Genomic DNA, 27453 nt, shown 5'->3' with positions numbered 1-27453 from the left:
AGCATTGGTTTGAGGTAGGTGAGAGACACTTTTTGGTTAAGCTCTCATGAGGTGAGTCATTTGGCGTTGCCGTAGTACTGGATTTGTTGGTTTTTGGCCATGATGAGGTTATGAACCTCTTAGGATCCTTGGTTGTTCGGGATGATTCCTCTGGGATTGCATTTTTTGTGGGTGGGTACGTTTATGGGCGGGTGCATGCCACTGTCAAGCTACCGTACTGGCTAGCTATGAGCGTAGTCCAGGTGGGATCAGCGTTGGTTTTGTTCTTATAGGCGTAGTCTTTTTACTCACTGATTGAGGGTTGTTTTGGGGACGATTCTTGAGATTGATTCGGTTGTTCGATTGTATGGCTAGAGTAGCCATTTTGTTTCAGTTCTCCTTGCGTAATGACATTTTTGTGGTCGAGTTGATTGATTGATATTTTGGGTTGGTAAGAGCATTGCATAGTTAGTGTCACTCGTAGTGTCACCTTTAGATTTGGGGATGGATTGTTAGAGTCTTACCATTGTGGTGAGGGCTCACGTTTGTTTTAAGATAGGTTGTTGTCACATTGGTTTATGGAGTCAGATTTAGGTAGGACTTGTCTTCCTTTTACCTAGACAATCTAGGACACGATGTCTATAAGGTTCATTGATGTATCATTTTATTTTCTGCAGTTTCATTTACTACCATGTTAGTAGTATGATTTATGTTATTGCGATGCATGAGTAAGTGGAAGTGTCTCCACATTTGTCTTCTTGTTGTGTGACATTAGCATGCCGTATTTATATGTTTAAGAGATGCCATGTTGTTACTATGCTTTAATGACATGCTTTTGTGTTACGTGGAGACGTGCCACATATACCTTTGATTTTATCTATGTGAGTTGATTTCTTTATTTGGTAGTTGCATTCCTTGTCATATGCATGACTTCCATATTTGGTTTTCCCTTTTGTTTCCTTCGGTCGCACGTTATTTGTGTGCCAGTTTCTGCAATGGTTTCGTTGTGAAATTCCTTGTAGAGGAATTCTCCTCTTTTTCTTGGTTTGTGTTAGGGACTTCACAAGGAGTGAATCTCTTCTCTTCGTCGCCTTATGCACGATTTTGGGGTTGGTCGGTCCGTGAGGTCACCATTGTTGTCTTGAGTCCTTGGTGAGGATTTGAAGGATTTTTGTCAACTTACTCCCATGTAGGGGGTGAAGTTTTTGACATTATTGTCTTTCATTTCAGAGATGGAGTCGTCGTGTTGTCCTTCTTAGGACTGGTAGTTCATTTCCTTTGTGTCTTCCCTTGAGAAGTTTTTATCATGGTTATTGATAAAGTTGTGGTGCTCAGAGTGAGTTGATTGGTATGAGATTATTTTACAAGGACTTGTGTTCATTTGATTGAGGATTTGTTTGATTCGTGAGGTGAGCTCGATGCTCTTTTGAGAATGTCTTTTGGAGACTTGTTTCCGTTTTAGAGACCTGGATGTGGTTGAATCTTAGGAGAAGTTTTGGAGGATAGTTGTGGGATATGGCTTGTTTGTGGAGTTTTCTCGTCCTAGTTATGGCTAGGCGTAGTTTTGAGGAATTGTTGTTTCAGTGATTGTTTATAGATCGATGAAAATTGAGAAATTTTGATTTAGCTTGGTGATGCTAAGAACGGTTTTGAGAGATTCATTTTGTGGCCTTGGTTGTTGGGATTTTGATGTGTGTGCCACTTGGTGGACTTGTGTCTCAAAGATTTAGTTATCCGTGATAGAGATTTTGATCCGATGTTTGATTACGGTGAGTAGTCTTATAGTTGATCTATTTCAGGATGATATCTGGGATTTAAGAGATGCTATTTTGCTTGTCAGGCTTTGGATTCATGATTGATGTTGTTGATAGTAGTGTTTTGAGACGTTGAAATTGTTGGTTTTGTTTTATTGAGGATTTAAGGCCTTAAGCGTAGCAGTACCTATGACATTGTTGTCAAAGTTACGGGATTGGCCAAGATGGTCCGGCCGGACATCTTTTGACCATATCTCAACTCGCATAAAATGTTGGTCTCCGTAGTACTTTTGGTAATGATCATTTTTGACATTAATGTCATTTGTATGAGAGGTTTCATGGGTAGACCTAGTGGGGGCAGGTTATGAATTGGTGCCTTATACTGTAATGTTACCGTAAAAGTTGTGTGCTGTAGTCGGGTGCTAGTTGCCGTCGATGCTACCTTACTGATGAGTAAGTGTGGACGGGCATGAGGCACTGTCATTGCTACCACACATTTGAGTACGTCATGGGCGGGTTCTAGTCGCTATTCATACTTCCACATTGTCTTTATTCAGTACCTTGATTTGATTCGTGGATATCTTGGAGTTCTTTTGGTGGTTGTTTTCAGATCCGTAAGATGGTTTGTTAGGAGGGATGTTTACAGTTGTGGTCTTCCGTTCCTTTGTTTGACCTTGGGTTCTGTGTATGAGTTTCGACTTGTGGTGTGGCCGTATGGTAATTGTTCTTTTAAGAGGTTTTCCTGTCATGAGTACGTGGGTGCGAATGACATTGGTTTGTACATTGTCTTCCAAATTTAGGATTGCTTTAGTAGCATGTTGTGTGGCATACTAGGAAATGTACTCCGTAGTTATCCTTGTTTGGCCTTTTGTTTCGTTGGGGCTGGATTTCGGGGACGAAATCCCTTTTTCAGCCAATGACTCCAAGACCAGATAGTCTTAGGGCATTAAGTGATAAAGCACCCCTCCAGACCTAATTGTTTAAATAATCTAGGCAACCTAAACTCCTTATGTAACAAGCTTTCAGCTAACGACTCCCAGACTAGATGGTCTTAGGGCATTAGGTGTCAGAACACAGCCCTCCAGACCTAATTTTGCTTCATTTTTTTCTCTTTCTTTTATTCACATTGGTGAAGAATTTTTTCTTTTATTGTATTGCATACATACCAATTTTTTTTATTTTTTTTTTCTTTTCTTTTCTATCTTTTTTTGTTTTTTTTTTATGCCTTGGTTATCAAAATTATCAAATCCACCTACTTATCTCAGTCTAACTCAAAACAAAACAAGACTTTTAGCTTGTACCCCACAGAATTCATGCAAGTGTGAATATGTGCAAAGTGTAGCATCTCAAAGATCAATATCATTAAACAATAATCATCCTAATAGAGTGGACCACAGGCCACCAACTGATTTCAAAAAATTTCAAGAATCCCTTTTCATAATATTTTAGCATGCAAACCATTTCTAACCAACATCAGACTGCAAACAGAATATATGACAATCAACAGACTCAAACTAATGCTTATAACATCAAATATCATATAATGTCCTTGTGTGAACAAAATTTAAATTTTCCCAAATTTACCTTACCCCAAACTTATTGTACATATTGTCCTCAATGTGTGAGAACAAAAGATAGTTAGAAAGATATTACCATGCAATTAGCAGACTAACAAAGATATACCAAAATAAAGCACAAAAGGGTAAAATAGAGAAATCACTCCCAAACTTAGTCTGTAGTATCTGGCAAAATCAACAAACTCTACACACATCAGAGTATCAAGCATATGGAGTAATAATAGAGAAATATCATATGAAGCGCAAATATTAACACACGGATAGTATAGGGAAAAAATAGGTATATAAATGAGAAATATCAGTACAATGCTTTTGAAATAATAGATTTAGGGCAGATATACAGCATAAAGAAATAAATACATCAAAAAAAATTGCCTTAGTCAACAAAAGTGCATATCTAGCAAAAGAAAATATAGAAAAGGCCTAAACAACTAATCTATCTATGGTGGAGGAGTATCGGTAGAAATAGAAGGAGCAGACGGAGTGCAATGCAATAGCTACTCTAGAATGCTCTATTGTACTGTCAGCATCTGTCGCAACACTACCTATTCGTCCTGCATCTCGGTCACCCTGACCTGAAGCTCCATAATCTTAGGCTGAGATGAACTCTCAGGCTGGGCTGCAGGACCTGGCCTCCTCCTTGGTGGTAGGGCTTGGCCATCGGAGAGATCAATTTCATCCTCTATGGCTTCGTCATCATCCTTAGGGCGCCTAGCAGTAACTGCTACATACCCCTTATCACCAAACTCTACTGCATTACGGTGATGTACTGGTATGTGTGTCCACACCTTATTCCATTCCTTCATTCCAAACTTGGAAGACTCATCACAAGACTCCTCTTTTTAACCTACCACAAAACCCTATAGCTCTAATAGCCTAGTAATCATGTATGGAAAAGGTAGCATATGGGTAGGAACAGTCTTATGTGGTCCAATCTCTGACCAGAACTCTAGTAGCTGATAGAAAATCATCCTGGGAAATGAATACCAGTGCTCAAACTGAATAGCATAAAGTGCCTGGAGAAAATCAGTATTCCTAATATTCTTATGCCCCAGAGGATGGACATTAGCAAAGATAATAGAATCCAGAATCCATAACCTCTTTGGAATCTTGGCCTTGGTAGTACTACTACGCTTTCTCCTAGCAAATTGACCATCACATAGCTTTTGAATCAAATTCTCTACAATTGGTACCCTAAGGAAAGGTGTGAAAGTAGGACAGTTATGCCTCTCATCTACCACCTCAGGAAGTGTATGATAACATTCTAAAGCTGTAGCAATAGCACATGGATTAATAATCAACCCATGCTCATCAATCATAGTCCTAAGCTCCCAAGGATCATCCTCACTAACAAACGAACAAGATAAGGATAAGTAATCTGAGTAACAGGGACCATAAGATGCAACAGATGCCTCTAACTGAAGGACTTCATAGCCCATCTAGTGCGAGGATCAGTGATGAACGCTTGATAATCAAAGGTCATCTCATAATAAATTGGAACTGTGTTCCAAGCACTTGGCAAAACATCTTTAGTCACCCTAGCACGCTTAGAAGGAGTAGGATGAACCATTTCTATTTAAATTAATAATATCCTTCAAGAAAATCCCTAAAATCACCCAAAATAGATAATGAGTAGTAAAGAGAGAAAAAGGTGGAATCAGGGAGTAGGCTCTGGAGTCATCATATCAGTAATGTGCTGCAACATGTCAGACATCTCATGGCTGTGCCGAGTGAGAGAAGCTATAAGGTCAGTCCGCAATGCTCTAAGCTGACGCCTCACCTTGGCTATATCTGCTCTCAAGTCATCGTGCCTCCTTAGTAGGTCATCATGTCTCCTCACCAGATTGGTTATGTTGATTTTACTTTCCAATAATAAAATACCATTTGCAATAGAACAAATCGTTGTACGATAGTGATATGTGTCAATGATAAATTAACTACTCGCAATAGAACGAATCCTTATAAGATAGGGCTATGTTAAGGGTGCCGAACCTCAAGGACTGTGGTGGTTTATCAAGTCTTTAATTAATACTATTTTAATTTAGAAAGAAGATTTGATTTTGTGTGTTGTGTTGCAATTCAATAATATAAAGGAAAATAAACAGAAATAAAAAGATTAAGATCAAAAGAAGAAATACTTAGGGATTGACTTCACCACGAACCTCATATTATGGTCAACTATTCAATGTTGGGATTTCAATAATTATATATCATATGGAATTAAACTCAATAACATTCATTTAATTTAGATTAAAGAAAGATGTTTCATGAATTTCAGTTAATAATAACCTATCTTCAGTTGGCACGAATTATCTACCTACCTATTTCTAACTAATTTTGTAGTATAACTCGTCTTCCCTAGGCATAGACTATGAAAACATTCATTCATGAAAAGTGTTTGAACACCATTGCATGATCTCCATTCTTATATCCAATAGGGCTTCGCCACATATTATCCATTAGAATGGATTGAATATAATTTAAGAATAATTAAATATAAGACATGGTATTAATCATTCAAAAACCATGTAATCATTAAAAACCAATTGAATTAAGCAATTGCCCAAAATCATGCAATCAAAATACATAATATATTAAATTCTGAAAGTATAGAACAATCAAACCATAATATTCAAATTCGGGCTACATCAACACCTTAAGATATGAATTAGCTACTCATGACGACGTAAGATATCATTTGTGTTGTTATGGTCTTCATCGCCATGGACCGCCAAAACTCCTTTTGAATCTTCTTCTTCAAAACCCTAAAAGCCGCCGTGAGAGAGATATGAATGATATTGATGGATCAGATTTGTGGCCTTCTCTTCTTCTTTTATAGTGGAGAACAAGTCCCAATCCCCTTCGGATTGGTTTTCTAGCTTTTGGTAACAATTGGGCCCATAAGGAAATAAAGAAACATGATTTTTGGTAATTCCCGTACGTATTTTTGACTTCCAGGACGTCCAGGCTCGAGCTTTGAGGTTTAGGCTCGAGCATCACCTGCCAGCAACTTGTTTCGACTTTGTAACGCGATTTTGACCCATTTAGAATTTGAATCTCGAGATGGCTATTTCAGACTAAAACATCAGACTTCGAGTCTTCTTTCCAAAGCTGCTAAATGTGCTCAATTTGGAGTTACAAGCCAAAAGTTATGGCCAAAATACTGACGCAGGTTTAGAGTTTTCAGCTATGCTCGAGCCCAAAGTGTTGGTGCTCAAGCTTTTCTGATTCGAGCTCGAGCTCTGGGAGCAAAATTTGTCCAAAACGTTTTTTTATTGATGGTGCTCGATCCTCTCTTCATGGTGCTCGATCCCAAGGTGTTGGACTCGAGCTTTGGGACTGTGGGCTCGAGCTTTAGTTATTAGTGCTCGATCCCTGAGGTTTGGCACGAGGTCTGGGAGCTTAGAAATTAATTGCTTCAAATTCCGACACCTTGTGCTCGAGCTTAAGGGTCAAGACTTGAGCACCCTATGGTTAGGCTCGAGCACCCTTCATTCAGGCTCAAGCCTGAAGGTGCAAGGCTTGAGCTTCAATGCCTTGGGCTCGAGCTTTGGATTCTAACTTCTTCCAAACTTCACCATTTAAGCTCTCAACTTGCTTTGAATGACTGTGTGATGACCCTGGTTTTTTAGGCCAACGTGTTCTGTGATGAGCGGAAGATTGACCCGATAACGGATCCGATAAACGGAAGCGAAAATAGAAAACAAGACTCTAAGAAGTCAAAGTGACCTTCCATGAGGTCGTACAACTCAATGAGAATTGATGCGGAAGCAAAATGTCAAAAATATGACAAATAAGCCCCTAGGGGCAAAATAGTCATTTTTAAAAGTACAGATTCTGGTGCCACCGAGCACACTACTGGAAAGACAACGAAAAACTAACCAAGATAGACTCAAGAGTCACATGATTTGGGGTCCGGTTGATGAAGATATGAAACTCCAAAGTTTCATAAAATCAAACTTTTAGGTTTTTAAGACAAGTGCGGCAATGGTACTTTACAAGGGGTAAACTGGTCTTTTTAGACAAAACCAGATGCAACTGAGAATACGATTAGATATACAAGGAAAAACTAATAAATTTAGACTCAAGAATCACTTGATTCGGAGTCCGGGCAAGGAAGATATGAAGCCTCAAAGTTTCAAAAAAATATCAGCTTTCCTGGTTCAAAAATCTAGGCAGGAATAGTGTTTTGACAGAAAGCTCCAATTAAATTTTTTTTCCAGAACTGAGGCTAAAAACGGACCCTTAAACGAGTTTTTCTGGAAAAGCACGAAGAAGAAACCCCCCTTAAAATCACGTTTTCTACCCGACTATGTAGAAGAAACCCAAAAAAATACATATATAAAGTCCCTAAAATGCCCCTTGAATAGCCTAGGTCAAGATGGACCCAAAAAGCTGCTACAAGCATTTTTTTCCAGAAACAGCCAGAACAGAGAGTAAAAACGGACTAGTAGATGAATTTTTTTGGAAAAACACAAAGAAGAAACCCCCCTCAAAATTGAGTTTTCTATGTGACTTAAGAGAGAATTCAAAAAAATCTCACTTTAAAATGCCAAAAATGCCCTCCCAAACAATCTTATCCAGAGTGTCGAAAAAGCTGCTAAATAGAGAACTGAAAGCTGAACTTCGTAAGCGATTTCCGATGCCAAGACGACATTTTCTGGAAAAACACAAAAAAGAAATCCCCCCTAAAATCATGTTTTCTATTTAACCATATTAAAAGAAGGAAATAAAATTGAATTAAAAAGTCTAGAATACCCCTAGATCAGAATATGCAACAAAAACGCAAAATGAAATCGTAGGAGGCTCAAAACACAAACGATGAGGTTTTGCCCGGAAATGACTATACACGCAAACATAACTTACCTATTTAGATGCGCTACAATGGTCCATGGCTTAAAAATATAGCCGATGCAAAATTTGACCCCCCAACGGGCAAAAAGGTAAAAATGGACTTGGAATGGAAAACATGGAATCCGACAATGTAAAATGGAGTCAAATGACCATTTGGCCTTTGGCCACACTTCATACAAGATTAATAAGACCCTATAAAAGAATGAAAATGGAATTCCCACACCCGATACAACCATGGTGAAGTAATGACTTGCGATTTTTCAAGGTTTTCATAATATTTCATGAAGTTAAAAAGTTGTATAGAATACAATACACATGTCATTAGCCTCCGGCCTTATCTCATACATGTCAAATACATTGAAAGGAGTGCACTTATGTACACATTACATACATGGAATCAAATAATACAAATTTTACATATAAGTCTACAAAATGACATTTCCTGCTAACATTTGCATGAAATGGAAACTTGAAAGCTACATGACATCCAAGGAATGCTAGACATCACGAACCAAATCTTCATACCTGAAATATGCCCCAGTATCGTAGGGGTGAGCAACATAAAGCTACTCGTAGGAGATAAGCATGCATCGACCTAGCGTTTTACAAATTTATCACCTTAAGGTGAAACATGTTAAAGGGGTTCATGCCACCTAACGTCTATATCGAAATGAGACTCAAGGAGCATCCTAAGCTACCTTAGAGTGTTTCTAGTATAAATCACATCATCTATGCATTTCAACAACATAGAAACATGTTATACAAAGCAACAAGAATCATGATATAAATACATGAATGAAACAAATTAAAGTTAGAGTAATCCAATTAATACAACGAGTTTATAGTTATCACGGATCACACTATCAATGTAATTGAACAAAGTCTAGAGGAATCCATACAACATGACAAAAGCATATTTGAGTACAAGTTAACAAGAATTACATTATCCATGCAATTCAACAACAAAAGAGCATGTTATACAATGCAACAAGGTATAAGTTCTCAAAACCATCAACTTAGAATCTGAAGCACAAAATAACAGTAGTGGGTCATGCCACCTAACATCTAAGTTCTAAATGAATCAGTAGGATCATTCCTAAGCTATGTTAGAACGTCAAAACACAATTTTCAATATCGATGTAATTTAACCAACATTGGAACTTCTAATACAACACATAAAGCACAATTTCGCAAAGTTAACATCATGTAACTTAAAATGGAAAGACAAATAAGGAACAATAAGTTACAACATCATCTAGTTATCAACTTGAAAATGAAATGCGAAGTTAACAAAGTGGATACTCGGACATCACGCCAGATCAAACCGACAACATAGTTACTTTAGGGTTACTAGCCCATGGGTAACCTCCCTATGTGCACACTAGATTACATAGAGGGACTATCCCCCGTACTAGAACCACGTCCTAGCCATAGCCAAACAACGACATCCCCAAGTTTCCAAAATCAACAAATTGTGCAACAACGTATATATCAGCATGTATATATAAGATAATCAACTATCTACTATGCACAACCAAATTTGGAAACCTATACAATACATGCTCTAATCCACAACTAATATGATATGATGAATGTCAAATCTTCAGTGTGCGATTCATTACACGTTATGCATGAATGATGTAAAATATGAAGTGTGCAAATCATTATGCAATACAACAATATATTCAATATTGAAAACATAAGCTCATGAGTTTAAATACAACAAGAAGGTAGAACTTTAATTAAATCATGCTAATTTAAATCCCAAGGTTCTAAAACAACTTCAAATAGTCCCAAATTAATACATGCAAGTAAACAAGTCATGATCAACACAAATATCAAGTTAAAACCTTAATTAAGCTAATGGGACCACAAAATAGATTTTAATTAATTCTTTTAATTAAAATCTCTAGATTTTCAAACTTAACCAAATGCTCTCAATTTAACATATCTTAGAGAACATGCCAAGGACTAATATAATATCACATTACAAGTTTATTTCATTCAATCTACGACTATGTGAATTAAACTTTCACTAAAGTTAAATATAAAATAAAAGTTACAATTCTCATACAATTAATCCCAATTTAGTATGTGTGAACAACTATACCAAAACTTAATTTTCTAGTATGCCACAATTCAATTCCAAGTTGTATATCACCATAAGGATTAAATCTTAAACAAGGAATTTAATTAAATGAAAGGTTTCAAAACCTAACCGAATATTCTAAATCAAATATATGTGAAGCTAAATGGCATGTGAATCAAGAATATCAAGTCGGAATTCAAATAGAGTGAATAGTGCACTCGGGGCAAATTAATTAATTAAATTAATTAATAATTACTAAGTTTCAAAACACCTCCAATTACTTTCAAATTCAACTATGTTGGAGAGCATGATAAGGCCTAATTTAATATGCCAACACACATCGATTTCAAGCTAGTTAAGGCCACATGAATTAATATTTTATTCTAGTAAAATATTAAATAAAATCTTCGTTACTTGTCCAATTTCTCTCAATTTAATATATGTTAATCTGCATACCAAGGAGTAATATTCTATCGTGCCACATGTTTAAACAAGGCTATGGGCAACCGGAAAAATCAAATCACATGCTAGAAAATAAATAATTAAAATATCTAAATTTAATATCCAAGCATGTAAACAAGTATCATAAGCATCACAAGCATGCTATATAACAAGAAAACAACCTAGAACACCCCCTACCTCAATTTGAGATGAAAACCTCAAATCCCCACTGAAAAAAAAGTGTCCTGAATTCGCCGAAACTGAAGGGTTTTGTCGGGGACAACACGATCTACATGAATCCGAAGGAAGCCCCATGAAAATCACAACTTGAACTCAAACCCAAACTTAAGAAATGGTCATAAATGAATTCTAATAAGGGAGAATGATAGAACACGTCGAGGAGAACAAAAAACGTGAAAGCCGAAGACTTTTCACTTAGGAAAAGTAAATCAAAGGAGGAGAGAGAAGGTGGCAGCTCCATGGGCATCCATGGCTGCTTCAGGTCGTGCAAGGAGAGTGGGGAAGATGAAAAATAAAATATTTCACCCCCCTTTTAAAGAAATCTCAAAAAGTGCCCTGAACGGGACCCGCCGGGTCTGGAAAAGTGGAATTTGAGCAAACACGCTCAAATGGCAAAACTTTGTGAACAAAAAGGATTCAAAATGAGAAAATATGAATAATGGAAGAAACAACGTCAAAAACTGAGTCCCGAGTAGAAAGTTATGCCCTGAACAAGTTCGGCGGCAACCGAGTCCCGAAACTCTGAAACTGGGGAAATATGACCAGAAGGAAATTCCAAGAGTCCACAACTTGATGAAATGTGAAAATGAATCCCGTACGAGGATTCAGGCTCCAGATGAGGCATTTTGCAATAACTTTCGTTAATTGCACAATGGCCCCTACAAAAAGGGTTAAATGCGAAACTGCCTCAGAATGAAAATATCTTTCAAAAGATATTTTCTTAGATACCCCTGAAATAAAATATCTTCAAAAGATATTTATGAAAAACACCCCAATAAATGAAAAAGATTTTGAAGAAGTGTGCATCCATGCCCTTATGGACACCGGGAGTAACAAGAGTACTTTCTCGCAAAAGTAAAGATACGTATTTCAAGGAAACCACTCAAGATGAAGGCACGTGAAGTCAAAAACCAACTCCGAGCATGAGAAGTGAGGTTGTGCCAACAATGTGACAAACGGGGAAAAGACAGAATAGGGAAAAAGACGAAATAGTGCATAGTGTCAAAAAACGAAAAATGTGGAAATGACTCGGTCCTTAAAGGAAGTTATCAATCCATGGAAAAGAGTCTCAGAAATCATTTCCAAGCACTTGAGATGACATTAAGCGACAAGAAACAGAGTTCAGAAAGGAAAATTAAACGAAAAAAATTCATTCGTAAAATTTCAAGAAAAATGAAAGGGAGGCAAATGACCAGGTCGTTACAGACTGGCAATGACTCGATAAACTTCTTTATCATTCTTTTCATCATAAAAGCCCAATTTTAACCATTTCCTTGGGAAAATACCTAAAAACACGAAATACACATAAATCAGTCTAACAACGGATAGAAGTATCACTTTAGGTCTTAACATACGTATATTTAAGGCCTCGAATATGCAATATTCAATTCTCATCCCACCCCCAAACTTACATATTGCTAGTCCCTTAGCAATTCAGAACTAAAAAGCCATTTTCGTGGGAATCACGGTTGTATTTAGCCTATGCAACAAGCCTTTAAACCCCTAGGTTACCCATAGTGGATGAGTTGTAGTCTTTTGAGGGTTTCCAGTGAAGATACCTACAAACTTCTCAAATCAGTGCCTTAATTGGACGGTAAGCTTATTTAAACTTGTTTTCATATCATAATGTCCTAGCAATGCATCAATCAGTCAACTACAAGTATAAGGAACTATATTAAATAGGAAAAATCTCCAACTCTCAATATCATATTAGTAGCCATGGTTCCCATATGTCAGTTTAATCACATGTTTAACAATCTCGATCCCCAAAATCCTTTTTAATAGTGAACTTACAATTTTAAACATATGGCTTACCATCCATACTTACATCTTACTCATGTTATCCCTCAATTCACAAGTAAACCTTTCAAATTCTGATCCCCAAGGTATTTTTTCTAATTTTCTACAGGTATGCATTTATTTCATTTATTACTCAATTTTTTCAACCTGTTATTTTTTTTTTTCAAAAGAGTACTGTACAATGCTCAGGTCTATTAAACTTTCTAATCACTCTTGTAACGAGTTTTTAGCCAATGACTCCCAAACCAGATGGCTTTTGGGCATTAGGTGTTAAAACACCCTTACAGACCTAATTGCTCAAGCAATCTAGGCAACCTAAACTTCTTATGTAACGAACTTTCAGTCAATAACTCCCAAACTAGATGGTCTTAAGGCATTAGGTGTTAAAACACCCTCAAGGACTTAATTGCTTAAACAATCTAGGTACAGACCCAAACTTGACCCTTTTTCTCTATTTTCTTTTGTTTCTTTCACATTTGTGAAGAACTTTTTATTTTTTTTCTTTGCATACATACCATATTATTTCTTTCATCATTTTTTTTATACCTTGGTTCTCAAAATCATCAAATTCACCTGCTCATTTCAGTTTAACACAAATCAGAATAAGATTTCAATTTTATACCCCACAGAATTCATGCAAGTGTGAACATGTGCAAAGTGAAGTATTTTAGGAATCAAAATCATCAAATTGTAACTATCTTGACAAAGTGGACCACATGCCACCAACTGATATCAAAAAAAATCAAAAATTCCTATTTAGCATGAATTCGGCTTACAAGCCATCTTTAACCAATATCAGACTACATATGGACATCACGACAATCAATAGATTTAAAATCATGCTTAAATAATTAAATTGCATCCTCTTGTGCACAATATATCAACAACAAATTTTAAAAGGCACTGCCTTACCCCCAAACTTAAGATGCACATTGTCCTCAATGTGTGAAAACAGATGTAGAGTTAGAAAGATATTACCAAATACGCAGAACCAGCAAGGATCAAGAAATGATAACTCAGAGGAATGAAATCGTCACCTCACCCCCAAACTTAGTTCTTTGTATCTGACAAAATAATCACACTCCACAGCACACATCTAATTAAAAATAAATAAATAAATACACAATTAAACTAACCTAATCTTTTTTTTTTTTAATCAAAACAAATCTAAACTAACCTAATTAAAAAAATAAAAGAAAAATAAACAAATAAACTAAAAACCTAGAAAAACTGAAAATAATAAAAATAAACTACGGTACAAACATACAAATGCTAAATTTAACGTCGATAGCTCGACAAAATGCTAAGTTTAACGACGCTAGCTCGACGTTGGGCTACTCGTTAGCCTGTATCCAACAACTTAACTACCTCCCTCATCCCAAAATCAGTCCTATGGGTAATTATGAAATTCAAAACAGGAGGAATCAAAATGGCTCTATCAAGACCCAAGAAAGAATACTCAAGCTTATCTGGTGGTGGCTTAGGCTTAAGTTTGTGAGAAGACTCACAAAAAAGACAAAAAAGATTCAAAATCAAAGGAGAAGGATCTTTTGTTGGAAAGATGGTGACTGAATCCTTACTAAAAACGTCAATAAATAAGCACTCATCTTTCTCTGAGGAATATGGAGTGGCATTGAAGATGTTTAATTTGAGTTTCATGCTCCCAAAAGAAATTTCCATTGCCCCAGTCCTATAGTTAATGTTGGCATTTACTGTAGCCAAAAATAGACAATCAAGGATCACAGGAGTACATCGATTAGGATCATGAACAGGTTCTGTATCCAGGACAAGAAAGTCAACCGGAAAATAGTACTTATCCACTTTAATGAGAACATCTTCAATGATCCCACGTGATTGCTTCATAGATCAATCAGCAAGTTGCAACACCATTTTGTGGGTTTAAGCTCTCCTAAGCCTAATTGCTCATACACCGAATAAGGAAGAAGATTAACACTCGCTCCAAAGTCAAGAAGTGCTCTGTCTATCACATTGTTTCTAATGATGCAAGATATGGTAGGAGCACCAGGATCTTTGAACTTAAGAGGAGTGCTATGTTGAATGATTGCACTAACTTGCTCAGTGAGATAAATGTTCTTAGAGACTTGGCTTTTTGATTTTCTCTTTTAAGTGCACAAGGGTGTATGTTTGTGTTTGAATGTTTGTAAATTATGTTGTTTGTAATTGTGTTATTTCAGTTCATGTTAAAAATAAAAATAAAAAATAAGAACTTGAAAAAAATTTTGAAGGAATGAATTCTTGTTTTTGGAACTTGTTGGAGAGTGAAATATGTGATTAATACATCTTGTATGGATGCATCTGATGGTCAAATAATGATGAAAATTGTTGATAATCATGCTTGAATGAAGAAGGTCCATTTCATGACTTAAAAGCATCATTTTGAGTTTTCATTCTCTATACGACTTCACATTGCACATGGGCACACTGAAAGCATTTAAATGTAAAAATATGCACCCTACTCTTCTTTGCATCATACAAATGGCTGATTTGAAGTGACAAATTGGATGAATAGGTTTCTTTCGCATACAAAAACTAATAATAAAAAAAAAAACTAAAATTTTTTTTATAAATTTTGTTGCGTTCTCTTAACTTATTAACCGAGTAACCGGACCTCTTGCCTCATTAAGCATTGAGTGTTCACGTCAAAAGGGAGATGAGTGGAGATTGTATCATTTGTTGATGGCTTGTTTGAGTTCGTAACCTTGCTAACTCGAGTTACCACACCATTTGGAGTGTTTTTACACTTAGCACCCTAAGACCATTTAGTTTGGGACTCGTTGGCCTAACGCTTGCTACATGGGTTAGCTAGAAAGCTTAAAGGACCTAGATATTACACGGCCATTAAAAAAATAATAATAAAAAAAGGAGTACATTTATATATTTTGAATAAATTCATGTCTAGGAGATCTTATTTGAAAAGAAGAGTCAATGATTTGGAAGTTATGATATTGTGCAAATAAAGGGGAAAGAAATGTTTCTCTGTGAATAAAAAATAGAAATAAAAAAAGAAAAAAAAAATTCCAGTTCACTTACGAAGGAAGCTAGAGAGGAATTCTATTATAGATGAGGTATTTGAGTTATGTATCTGGATTATGTTATCGATGCATGAATGCTGAAAGTAAAAATTGTTTAGAGATGCCATTACTTCATATACTTGATGTAGTCTTCATACTAAATCTCTCTTCGTTGTTTCCTATGCTCCAAGAATAAGATTGAGCTTCGTGCATCTTCATGCAGCATCTTTGGTAATGTTTGTGGGTAACATTTATGTTAAACCCTCACGAAACTTCACTCGTCCACTAGGGATGCGTAAGGGTTTAAAAGGCTTGTTGCATATGCCAAATGCAATCATCATTCCCACAAAAGAGGATTTGTTTCCGTTATTTTACTTTATTTTCTGTTTTGGACTGCTAATGGACTAGCAATATGTAAGTTTGGGGGTGTGATGAGTGTTTCATGTTATATATTTAAGCCCTCTTAGGTACACATTTTAGTCCTTTACGTGTTTCTATTTTTATACTTTTATGTCGTTTATGTGTTTTTCTTGTTTTTAGGCTTCTATCCTCAAATTCAATTAAGGCCATTGATTTAGGGCCTTTAATGATGTTTCCATGGAGTTAGAACAGTACATATCTTTGAGCCACCTTATAATCGAGAGACAAGGTCATTTGGCCAAAGAAAAGAATCATTCCCTAAATTTTTTTGCAGAAGAAAACTATGACCAGCCTTCAATAAAACAGGAATAACTCTTTCTATACTTTGAATCTTTGGCTGGGATTGGTACCATTAGAAATCTAGTTTTGACATGGTCAATTTCGACTCAAGAATAACCCAATTCGAAATTAAAATGAGCAAGTTAATGGCTAATTGAAGCTGGGTCAACAAGTGCTGCTACCAAGCTGTGAGCATGCGCACAGGATACCCTTGGAGTGCTTTGACCCCAACTTAAATCTCTCCATAATGCACTCCAGCAAAATGACATACTTAGAGCGCTTCAACCCTTCCTTGGAGCGCTCCGAGCTGCGAACAGATGCTGAATGGCTTTGAAAACGTCACTTTTGACCCTTAAATCATGGATTATTGTCCCTTGATGTATGAAAAGTAAGGGGGCATGAATGGAAGGGGATTTTGAGGGTTAAATAAAGGGCTATATTTGAGAGTATATATATGTAACCCTAAGAAACTTTTAGGGTTATCATCATTCTTGGCAAAATAGAGGTAGAGGGAGAAAGAAAAAAAACACCTGGAGAAGAAAAAGAAGGTTGAGATAAAGCTCGAGTTGGGGACTTCTTCAGCTACCTTGAAGGCTACAAACTCAACCATGAGAAGCTAACTCCCTTTCTAGGGGATTGTTGTAACCCATTCGAAGTAATCATGGATTAATTTATATTTTTTATTTGGGGAATTTCTGTTTTTGTATAGCAAGTTGTATGACTTTGAGGATTACATTTGTAGAACTCATGTAATTGATTTTAATATTATTTCATTTATATTAAAGAGGGTGTTAATGTCTTTTTATGCGAACGGGGGGTAATTGCGCCAAATTGATAATATATGAAGGTTTTATACCACATAGGGACTGTTTTTCACTATATCGATAGTAGAGGGGATTTTTTTTTTTTTTTTTTTTATAACGACCTGAACCTGAAGGTCCGAATCACTAACTGGGTCCTTACCCAAAGCCGAGGTTATCTAAGGGCACTATAGTCATTTCTAAGGTCAATACATAATATACATGCCACCCCAAGGCTTACACAAAAAAAAAAAAAAAAAAAATGAGATCACAGCTACAAAAGATGCCAAAACTGTCCACTAACCCATCTAAACTTGTGAAGGAGCATCGTCTACCACTTCCTTCCCATGACCTAAACAAAATAATTAATATAATGGGGTGAGCACAGCCGCTCAGTATTAGGTCTCTAAGACACACCTCTAAATGATCCCATGAATCCATACAAAGCATAAAATAAAAGAAGTACAAGATCATGTCATTGGAAAAAAAAATACAACAACGACAACAATATCATCAACAACTACAAAATAGGTCATCTAACCATATGTATAAAATACATGTTAATGTAATGCAATGACATGCCAATGTCACTCCCCATTCCCGAAACATTTCTGTTTCACCATTCCAAACAGTTAATGCAACCTGACCCATAGCACTTCTATGGTGCCACAAGAGAAGGTTTGGCTAGCTATCCCCAACCACATGGCACCTCTATGGCTTCGTTTCGGGCCTAGGTAGCTCAACCATACTAGGGTCTCTCCCTAGTCACGGACTACTAAGCACCTCTTAGGTGTCCAAGTTTTCGCAAACCACTTTTCAAAAACATTTTTTTCCAAAATAATTTTCATTTGCATTTAAAACAACTTTTTCCCCTTTTTCCTCCCATTGACATGCATGAATTCCTAATTCCATTTACAATCATGACATTATACAAATTTTCATAATTTGAAATTATTCACAACAATATAACATCCATTTATAGAAATTCTAGGAATAAATCACATCATGCTTTCATGTAACAAATCCATCATAACCAATGTAGTAGATATATTTCATGTCTTGAAACAAAATAATTTCAGCAATTTATAGTCATACAATGCAACAATAATTTTTCAATTTAGCATGGTTCATCACATCATTCCAGGAAACAAGTAATTTCAACCACATAGCCTCATAGCCAAATTTATAAATATAAGCATACTTGGAATCAATTTTAAAGAGGGGAAATTCACTAAAATCAAAGAGATTGTTTATTAGAACATCCCTTTCCCCAAAATAGATCAAAAGCCCCAAATTACACCCAAAATTTAAAATTTCAAAAGTGCTCCAAACTAGAAATTGCTCCAACCAAAATGAAGGTCTCGACAAGCTCATCAACTTTGCCTTAAGTGGTAAGATCAAATTCTCAAAGAAAATCTCTAGATCTTGGCTTGAAATTGTGTAGAAAAGAAAAAAGAAAAAAGAAATGAGAGTGAGGGAAAGAACTGATGTGAGAGAGTAAGAGAAATGTGGTCTGTAATTGGCCTTATGGCCATAAGTGATGGTGTGGTAGAGTGGTGGGTCCCATGGCCACTAAAAATCTTTTAATAATAACATATATATATAACTATATACACACTAACTAATTTACATCCACAAAATAAATATGTAATCAAGTAAATGAGCACAAAATAATGATGTATGAAATGCCACAAACCCGAGACACAATCCCCGTGCTCAACGACCAAGGTATCGGGTCCCACCTAGGACCTCCGGGCCCGAAAAAAGAAAAATGCCGAAATGTCAACCAACGCATTTTCAAGAGCCCTAAACTCATGAAAATGCTCCAACCAACCCTGAGACATACTTGGCACACCCCACGATGTCCGGCACGTAAAACAAGGCAAGACAAAAATAACCCCGAAAATTCAAAAAATCCCAGAAAATAGAAAATGAGAAAAATAAAAAACATTACATTTTTACACTTAACCCAAGGGCAAAATAGGGTTTTAAAATTTATTTTATGTAATTTTTGACCAAAAAGTGGTCAGATAGGCTTATTTGCACATTTTTTAAATTTTATGCACTGAAATACGCATTTTCAAAAAGTAGGGACGGTTTTTGCATAAACCTTATATATCAGGGGTCTTTTTTGCACTTAACCAATATATTTTTTACTTTTTTTTAATAATATATGAATCAAGATAAAAGGGTAAAATTACTCTAAAAAGTAATCCAATTTGTCAAATTGGTCTTTAACAAAAATAATTAAATAAATAAAATTAAATAAATGGTTAAGTGCAAAAAACTCCCCTGAACTATGGGGAAATCTGCAACTAACCCCCTGAACTTTCAAAAATGCAAAAAACCCCCTGAACTATGCAAAAAAGTTGCAGATCACCCCATCCGTCACTGTTCCAATTGGATCTTGCTGTCAAAGTGATCACGCGATGATCATATGACACATACTATATTTTTAATGACTATAATGCCCTCGTGACTATGAAAATACACAAATGCCCCTTATTTTAATTATTAAATCCATACCTATTTTTATAAACCCCAAACACACCCTTTTACTGTGTTGCTTAAAAAATATATATATATATATATATATATATATATATATATATATATATATATATATCCACTCGCAAAACTTCATCTTTCTCATCCCCAATTGAGGGTTAACCACGATCAGCCTCTAAACCCAACCTCCACTGTCAATTTCTCCATCAGCGTCCCTCACCTTTCTGTTTTTCTTTTTTGCGGTACAATGGGTGTCCAATTCCGGTGACGGGGTACGATACCAGGTTCGGGATTCTTCTCCAGCCACAGTTAATTGGGTCTATCGGGTGTCGCGGGTAGCATTCTTCTCCGGCCACGGTTTGTTGGTTGCCGTTTTGCATCGATTGTGGGTTCGGTTCTGGAATTGTGTTCTTCTCCGGCCATAGGTTGCTGTGCCGTCGACTATGGGTGCAGCTGTCATCTTTTTTTCCTTCAGGGAAGTGGGTGTCAAAATCCAGCGGGTTTGTGGGTCGCAATCAAATTCCAGCACCATGGTTTGTGTCTGATTTCGGTTGGGATTCATCTCCAGCGCGATTTGTTCGGTCTTACTGGTCTCGTTGATCAAACAAAACAAATGAACTTTACTCCTTCCTCACTCACGATCAACTATGCAACCAAGAACCAAATCTCTCTATAATAAATTTTTTTTTTTTTGTTGGGTAAAATCTGTATAATATCTTCCTTGGGCAAAACCCCAACCAACGACGACCACCGGACAGGGGACTTCGCTGCTGCTGTCAAGCACCGGGAAGGAGCGGAGGCTGATTGGGGCAAAGCCGCCATCGTTAAGAAGAGAGGAACGAAGGGAGGATTAGTGATGGGTCGGTTCCGGGAAGGAGTGGTGGGTCTTTTTGGGGAAGGGAAGCCGTCGCGGTGCTTCTCTACCACTGCCGACGACCTTCGGTCTCCTCTCTGTACTAGTTTTACTCTGGTGAGCCAGATCGATAACCTCCTACTCCGCTGACGAGCTATTCTTGAATGATCTGGTCGAGGCGACAAAAGGTGTGCGTCAATTTGTATGGCAACAAAGATCCCAACAAATTTGTAAAGTGTCAATGAACAATTGACGCACAATACAAAGACATTGTTCTATTGAGAACTAAGAGAGACACTGATTTCAATGAACAATACAGACACACATACATTAATATATAAAGGTTTTAACATAAAAAATCAAGATAGGTGGGTGCAAGGTTGGACTTCAAAAGCCACACCAATTCGGATCACTGTGCTCACCCCAAATCAATGCATTGGTGTCACATTTTTATTGGTTTATGAAATTATCAACTGCCACATCAGGTATAATTCTCAAAACGATGTAGTTTTTAAGTAAGGGTAAAATCGTCTTTTAATATTTCCGATCAAGTCACCTACCGGAATGCAACAAATCAATAGTATAGGGATTTTTTTGACAACAAAATCATAATTTAGAAGGATTTCTTATAATTTAAGGGGATTAGTTGCAAAATCCTAATAGTTCATGGACTTTTTGCACTTAACCCTAAAAATAAATAAATTGACAAACGTTCTCTCCCCTTAGCGGCTGAGCCCTTAAAAAAAAAAAAAAGAAAACTCATAAAAATGGTAAAAAGTTTCTTTTCCGTTTAACCCAAACGAAATTTATGGGGACCCATATAATGATGAGAGAAGTAGCAGAAGTGATGTTGGTGTTGACTTCGTTTCCAAAGTAATCTCTATCTCGCTTAACATTTTTCTCTGCTCATGGGATTTCAAAGAGTTTGCAGAAACTACACAGGTAATACTTCATAGAGAAAACCCGATTATCGCTTTGTCTCTGCCCAAAATCCATTTCATATCTTAATTTGATTTTATTTATAAATTTCTTCAATTGATGAAATTCACTGGGTTTCGTTTCAAAATCTGTGATCTTACCTTACTTTTTACAATCAATTAATTGTTTTTCTGTTTGTATTTATGACATGCTAGAAACACTTGGACACAGTTGAAATCGAAACCCTCCTAGTTAGTGTTCTTTCTTATTGATGCTGGATTGTAGTGTACAACCTTAGAAACACATGACTGACTTCATTCTTGACTTTGAATACCTAGCTGAAGAATTATTTTGGTATTTGTTGGATGGGGTTGATTTTGTTATGGAGGGCTTCGATTTTGTTGTTCAAACATTGCTTGCACTTTGTTTGGTTTTGGTCTCCTTAGGTAAGGTATTTATTTGCTTCTTCTTTTGCCAAATCCTAATCGTGTAGATTTTTGCTAATTTCAAGTGATTGTTCCTTCAGATTTCTGGGGTTAATTACTTTTTCTCTATTTGTCAATTTTAGTTGGGTGATAATAACTAAAAAGTCTGGTATAAAGTGTCAAATGGTGATCTTTGGAACTTGTTTTTGCAGCAAGATCGGTCGCAAAATTAAGAGTGAAACTAGTTTTGTGACTTTATATTAATGGGTTCGATTCAAAACACGGTTCATTACTGCTGTGTATCAAAGGGTACTCGTATCTTGTATGCGTATAGTGGTGGAGACCATGAGATTGAGAACTTGGCTGCAAGATGCTTGGAAAGGACCCCTCCATATCACACTTGGTATTTTCACACAATGTGTGAAAAAACTTTTGGGTTCTTGATGGAGGATGGATATGTCTATTTTGTGATCATGGATGAGGGTCTTGGAAATTCAGGAGTTCTTCAATTTCTAGAAAATGTGAGAAGTGAATTCAAGAAGGTGGCTAGAAAAGGTTCAAGCAGGAGTATCTCGAATCTGAACTCACTCTGCATAGAAGAACAATTAGTGCCAGTTATCCGTCACTTGATTACCACCTTGGAGCGAGTTTCCAATCCTAGTAACGAGTGGCAAGGGAAGAGTCCCTCACCACATCATATGGATCTCTCCCCGTCATCAAGTAATAACGCTAATGAGCAAATTGAAGTTTCCACTTCCACAAAAATCCCTTTGTTAGGAAAGTCTAGCAAGCAAGAGAAGAGGAAGATGAAAGATCATGTGATTGCAATTAGAGACATTGAGTTGGAGGAGCACAGGAAGTCTACGGATAGAGGAGTCAAGGGCAATTCAGGAACTTTGGATTCTGATAACCAAGGTGCTGTGGTTTCTTCAGGCTCGTTACAGAAAGATATGGGTTCTATGAGGATCAGGTCAGGTACTCAAAGCATTCGAAAGAAGTGGTGCCGCCTGGTCCGGATTGTTCTTGCCGTTGATGCTGCTGTATGTTTGGTTCTCTTTGTGATTTGGTTAGGGATTTGTGGTGGCACTGACTGCATCCATTGAAGCATTGTTCTTTCTAATGCCTGACTTCAAACCGGAAGAATATCGCAAGGTCTCTGCAAACTGCAAGTGAATGAATCAATTAAGTGGGCTTCCGTATCAAGTTGAGGGTATGAGCTTCGAAATCTACAGTCTCTGGCTGTTAGAATCTTCTATGTACAATTACCATATATTTATGCATCATATGTTAACACATAAGAACTCCACAAGACTGATCTTATTTGATTGTGTTATTTTCCACTTTTCGTAGTTATATTAATTCTTGCTGCAGATGCTTAAGAGATATATGTATATGTATATATTTATCTTTCTGGATCTTTGCATTCCGTGAGTGTACAGTACTTGAATTCATCCATAAATTTACTGTGTTTGTCTACATATTCTTGCTGTTTTGGTGTGCTGATGTCTCCACCACTTCACTTGGACTCATGTCAATTGCAAGGTATGAATATGATTGTGTGGATGTGGGGAGAAATCAAAATTCTTAGATAAAAATTAAAGAATAAAGCTTACTCTGTGTTATGAAGATTTGTGAAAGATAACTTTGCTTGGAATTAGATCTGGTTGTTTCTCAAATTATAAGGTATTAGATTGATGAGATAAGTTTGTTTATAAGATTATTACATCTAAAACCTTTTCAGCATTCTATCTCAATAGAACTTTGGGTGTTACAAATAATATACTTGCTTACATTTCAGATAAATGGATGGTATGTATGGCCATTTTTCTTTTGTTTTGTCAAATTGGTAGTTTTCTTTCTCTCATAATAATTGTTGTGAGATTTATATGTACCACTCGCAAGTGCACAAATTTTTGTAGATAGGGCTTGCTTGTAAGGGTGTCGTACCCAAGGGACACGTGTAAATTAAGTTTGTCAATAGATTTGTTAAATTCCAAATTAACTTGAAAGTAGATAATCAAATTGTGATGATTTGTTCTAATTAACTAAATAGAAAAATAAAATGAGAACAATGATTAAATAGGATGTAGAAAATAGATAGAGAAAAACTAGGGACATGACTTCACCATTAACGTCGCACCACCAGTCAATTGCATCAATTTATTGGAAATATAATATATAACATGCATAGGGAATTAATTATGGATAAAAGCACATATTTATTCAGTTAGAAAATAATATAATTTAAAGTTAAGTATGGACTATCTTTGATTGGCATAAACCATGTATCTAACTACGTTACTCTAGGGTGTAGTATAGAGAGAAAAACCATTGTGTAATCATATCATTCACAACTATAAGAAGTGAATGAGTTGTGTTCAAACACAAAATTCAAAATCTAAGACAAGATAGAAAAATATTTGTAATTGAATTAAAATTTTAAAACCAATTCTTATTGAAAAATCAATTAAAAATTTATAGATTACACAATCATACAGGATAATAATTGTTTTCCAATAAATAAATACAATCAAACCAGTGGTGTTAAGTTAGGGCTACATTATAACCTTAGCAGAGCATTTAGCCAAGCATGTCTGGAGTGGAATTCTTCATGGCTGAAGAAGATATCTTCACCATTATGGATTGATCCCTTCTTGCTTCTGAATGCTTCCCTCCTGATCTCAGCCTCAAGGTCCTCCTTAAGCTCCTTTGTATGATCCTCTAATGATGTAGAGAACTCTCTTTAAATAACAAAAGATTAGCCCTAAAGTTCACATAGAAGACATATATGGAAATTCTGCCAAAAAAGGACTCCAAAATTCGTACAGACTTCCAGCCCAGTTTTGACAAAGTAAACAGTTATCTTATGAAATTCTTGTGAAATACAAAATTGTTACTCTTCGAATTTCCTTTCAACTAGTGCGGGAATTTAGTTGTTTTGCACTCGAGGGGAGAGATACAGCCGGATTACCAAAATGGGTTCAAGTTACTAACTTTAGAGAAAGTTTCATTTTTGGAGAAGGATTCTTCCTTTTCTTCTTCTTTTCATTCTCATCAACTTGTAACTTCTCTTCAACTCTTTTCTAAGTCTAATTAGACTTGGATCTTTAACATTGCTCAGTCCCACGGAATGTCATCTTTTAAAGCTCGGAATCACTGGTCTTAACTGATTTTACAATTAAAACCCTGAAATAAATAAAAACAATAAAACAATATAAAATAAAAAATAAACTGTAACTAAGAGAATAAAACATGCAAGTTAAGGAACTAAAATGTATGACATGCAGCGCCTAGCACACCCCCAAACTTACATATTGCTAGTCCTATAGTAATAAAACTAAAGAAAACATAAATGCCGCTTTTGTGGGAATCACGATTGCATTTAGCATATGCAACGAGCCTTTTAAACCCCTAGGTTACCCCTAGTGGACGAGTGAAGTCTCATGAGTGTTTCCAGAGATGATACCCACAAACATACAAAATAATTCAATTATTTGGCAATCAACTTATTCTCATATCATCACAATAATCAAGGGAAAAACTATCCAAAATATTTTTAAAAATTATCAACTAATAATACTCTTTAGTCCTTATTTTTATACTTTATCCCAATATTTTCCACACACTTATATAACAAGAACAATGGCAAAATCAATCCCCAATGTTGTGAAATTTGTGAACTAGTAAATCGCCTATGTTGTAATGTCTTGTTAATTGAACACAACTTCTATAACTTCAATTCCTCAGATCCCTTCTCAAGTTATTTTCTATGGTAAAATAATTTTTTTTCTTTCTCACTCAAATTATATTGATTGGTTGTGCAATGTCCGGTCTATTAAGCTTTTTAGAAGACTCATGTAACAAGCTTTTGGCCAATGACTCCGAGACCAGACAGTCTTAGGGCATTAGATATAAAGACACCCCTAAGGACTTAATTGCTCAAGTCAACTAGATTACAAACCTAGACAAACCAAATCAATTTATTTCAATTTCTTCTTCTTCTTTTTTTATTTTTTATTTTTTTTATTATTCTTAATGTGAACACTCTATACTTATGAGACATGAGCCTGATTATTTCATGAAAGGGATCACCAATTCATATCCATCCATAGCCATCAAAAAGCAACAAAAAAATACAAATACCTATAGATAAAATTCTAGTGTGCATGTGAAATCCATCAGGGACCGACAATTACTAAAACTCCTATCATACTAGATAATGGAACCAACATAAAATAAAGCACAAATATTAGGAATTCAGGACTATCTCAGAAAAGAGTTTTAAAAATTACTTAATTGTCTTAATCTCTCTAACAATGCTTAAATACTTGAATTAAAGTCAATATGCCAAAGAAAAAAATTTGATATATATATATATATGTATATATATTTTGAATTACTAGAGTAGACTTTATGCCCCCAAACTTGAATTGGACAGTGTCCTCACTGGTGATGACAATAATTTGTTACCACTTAAAATTATCACTTGCAATAGCACATATATTAATATAGAATAGAGCTATTATAAGGTTTGTCGAACCACAAGGATTGCTAGTTTATGGCAACCAAAGTTGTAAAATTACTTTTTGTTTGATATAGGAGATGATAGTTTGATTGAGTTGTTACTTTAAGCTATGAATTGAAATTTAACAAAAACAGAAAATAAATGAATTTAATTGAAATTAAACTTAAAAAGAGAAAGCTAGGGACTTGAATCCACCACAAACCTCATAAACATGCTCAATTGCAATATACTTGGGGAACTAGCTATGTATACAACCATGATATGTAGCAATGTATTACCACATTCTCTTCAAGAATTTCAATTCCCTAGGAAGGAATTTAGTTCCTCATAGACATGGCAACAACTTCAATGATTGAAGGAGTCGAAGATGAATTCCACTCCAGCCCCATGAATGTAGAACAACACATAAACCCTAAGAAAATCCTCCCTCTCTGCAATATATCTTTCTAATAATAATTAATTGCCCTTATTCCAAGCCTTTTGCCCCCTTTTAATCCCAAAATGGGTTGCCAAACAACCCAGCCAGTCAAAATTCTAATTCCCTAGTAAAAGGGAACAAACTTTGACTAAAGAAAAGTGGGACAGCGCTGATGCCTATAGGTTGGCATCGAGACGCGAGTACAATGCACGGCATTAAGACGCGAGAATTGGTGTCCAAACGCGAGGTGCCAAAATGCCTTGGCCCAAATGTAACTGTTTTGCATTTATTCAGCTTTGGACCATTGAGTCCTTCATCATCCAAATGCATTGCTGAGAGTTTCCATAGGTCCATTGGAACCTCTTTTTCTTAACTAGCCCTAGATGTTAAAACCAGAAATGCATTTGATCGTCAAAAACTCTTAAGGTCTTCTTTATATTTCTTTTTGGAGAGTACACCTTAAAATAGACAAGAACACAAAAATGAAGATAATCTATATACAAAGACCAAATAATGGACTTAACTAATGCAATTAAGGGCA

At 36.0% G+C, this 27453-nt stretch overlaps 1 protein-coding gene across 2 annotated transcripts; it reads left to right on the top strand.

Annotated features, from left to right (window-relative positions):
- The first annotated feature begins 21431 nt into the window (after positions 1 to 21431).
- Positions 21432 to 23395, top strand: LOC132278730 (phytolongin Phyl1.1-like). 2 transcript variants are annotated; one of them, XM_059780596.1, is made up of 2 exons: positions 21432 to 21568; positions 22182 to 23395. In XM_059780596.1, exon 2 carries the CDS (start codon positions 22233 to 22235, stop codon positions 23070 to 23072), a length of 840 nt encoding a protein of 279 aa, XP_059636579.1. In that variant the 5' UTR covers positions 21432 to 21568; positions 22182 to 22232; the 3' UTR covers positions 23073 to 23395. The 2 variants fall into 2 exon arrangements, with proteins under 2 accessions (XP_059636579.1, XP_059636580.1); XM_059780597.1 differs by lacking the exon at positions 21432 to 21568 and adding an exon at positions 21589 to 21995.
- Positions 23396 to 27453: the final 4058 nt, after the last annotated feature.

Source organism: Cornus florida, unplaced genomic scaffold (assembly GCF_030987335.1).
Source record: "Cornus florida cultivar Cherokee Brave unplaced genomic scaffold, ASM3098733v1 CherokeeBrave_3.0.0_Hap2_Chr10, whole genome shotgun sequence".
NCBI classification, from domain to species: domain Eukaryota; kingdom Viridiplantae; phylum Streptophyta; class Magnoliopsida; order Cornales; family Cornaceae; genus Cornus; species Cornus florida.
The sequence above is the reverse complement of the archived record's forward strand: the minus strand, read 5'-3'. Positions and strand labels throughout refer to the sequence as shown.

Excerpts from the sequence above, each read along its gene's own strand:
- LOC132278730 (XM_059780596.1), top strand. The coding sequence starts at position 22,233 with ATGGGTTCGATTCAAAACACGGTTCATTACTGCTGTGTATCAAAGGGT.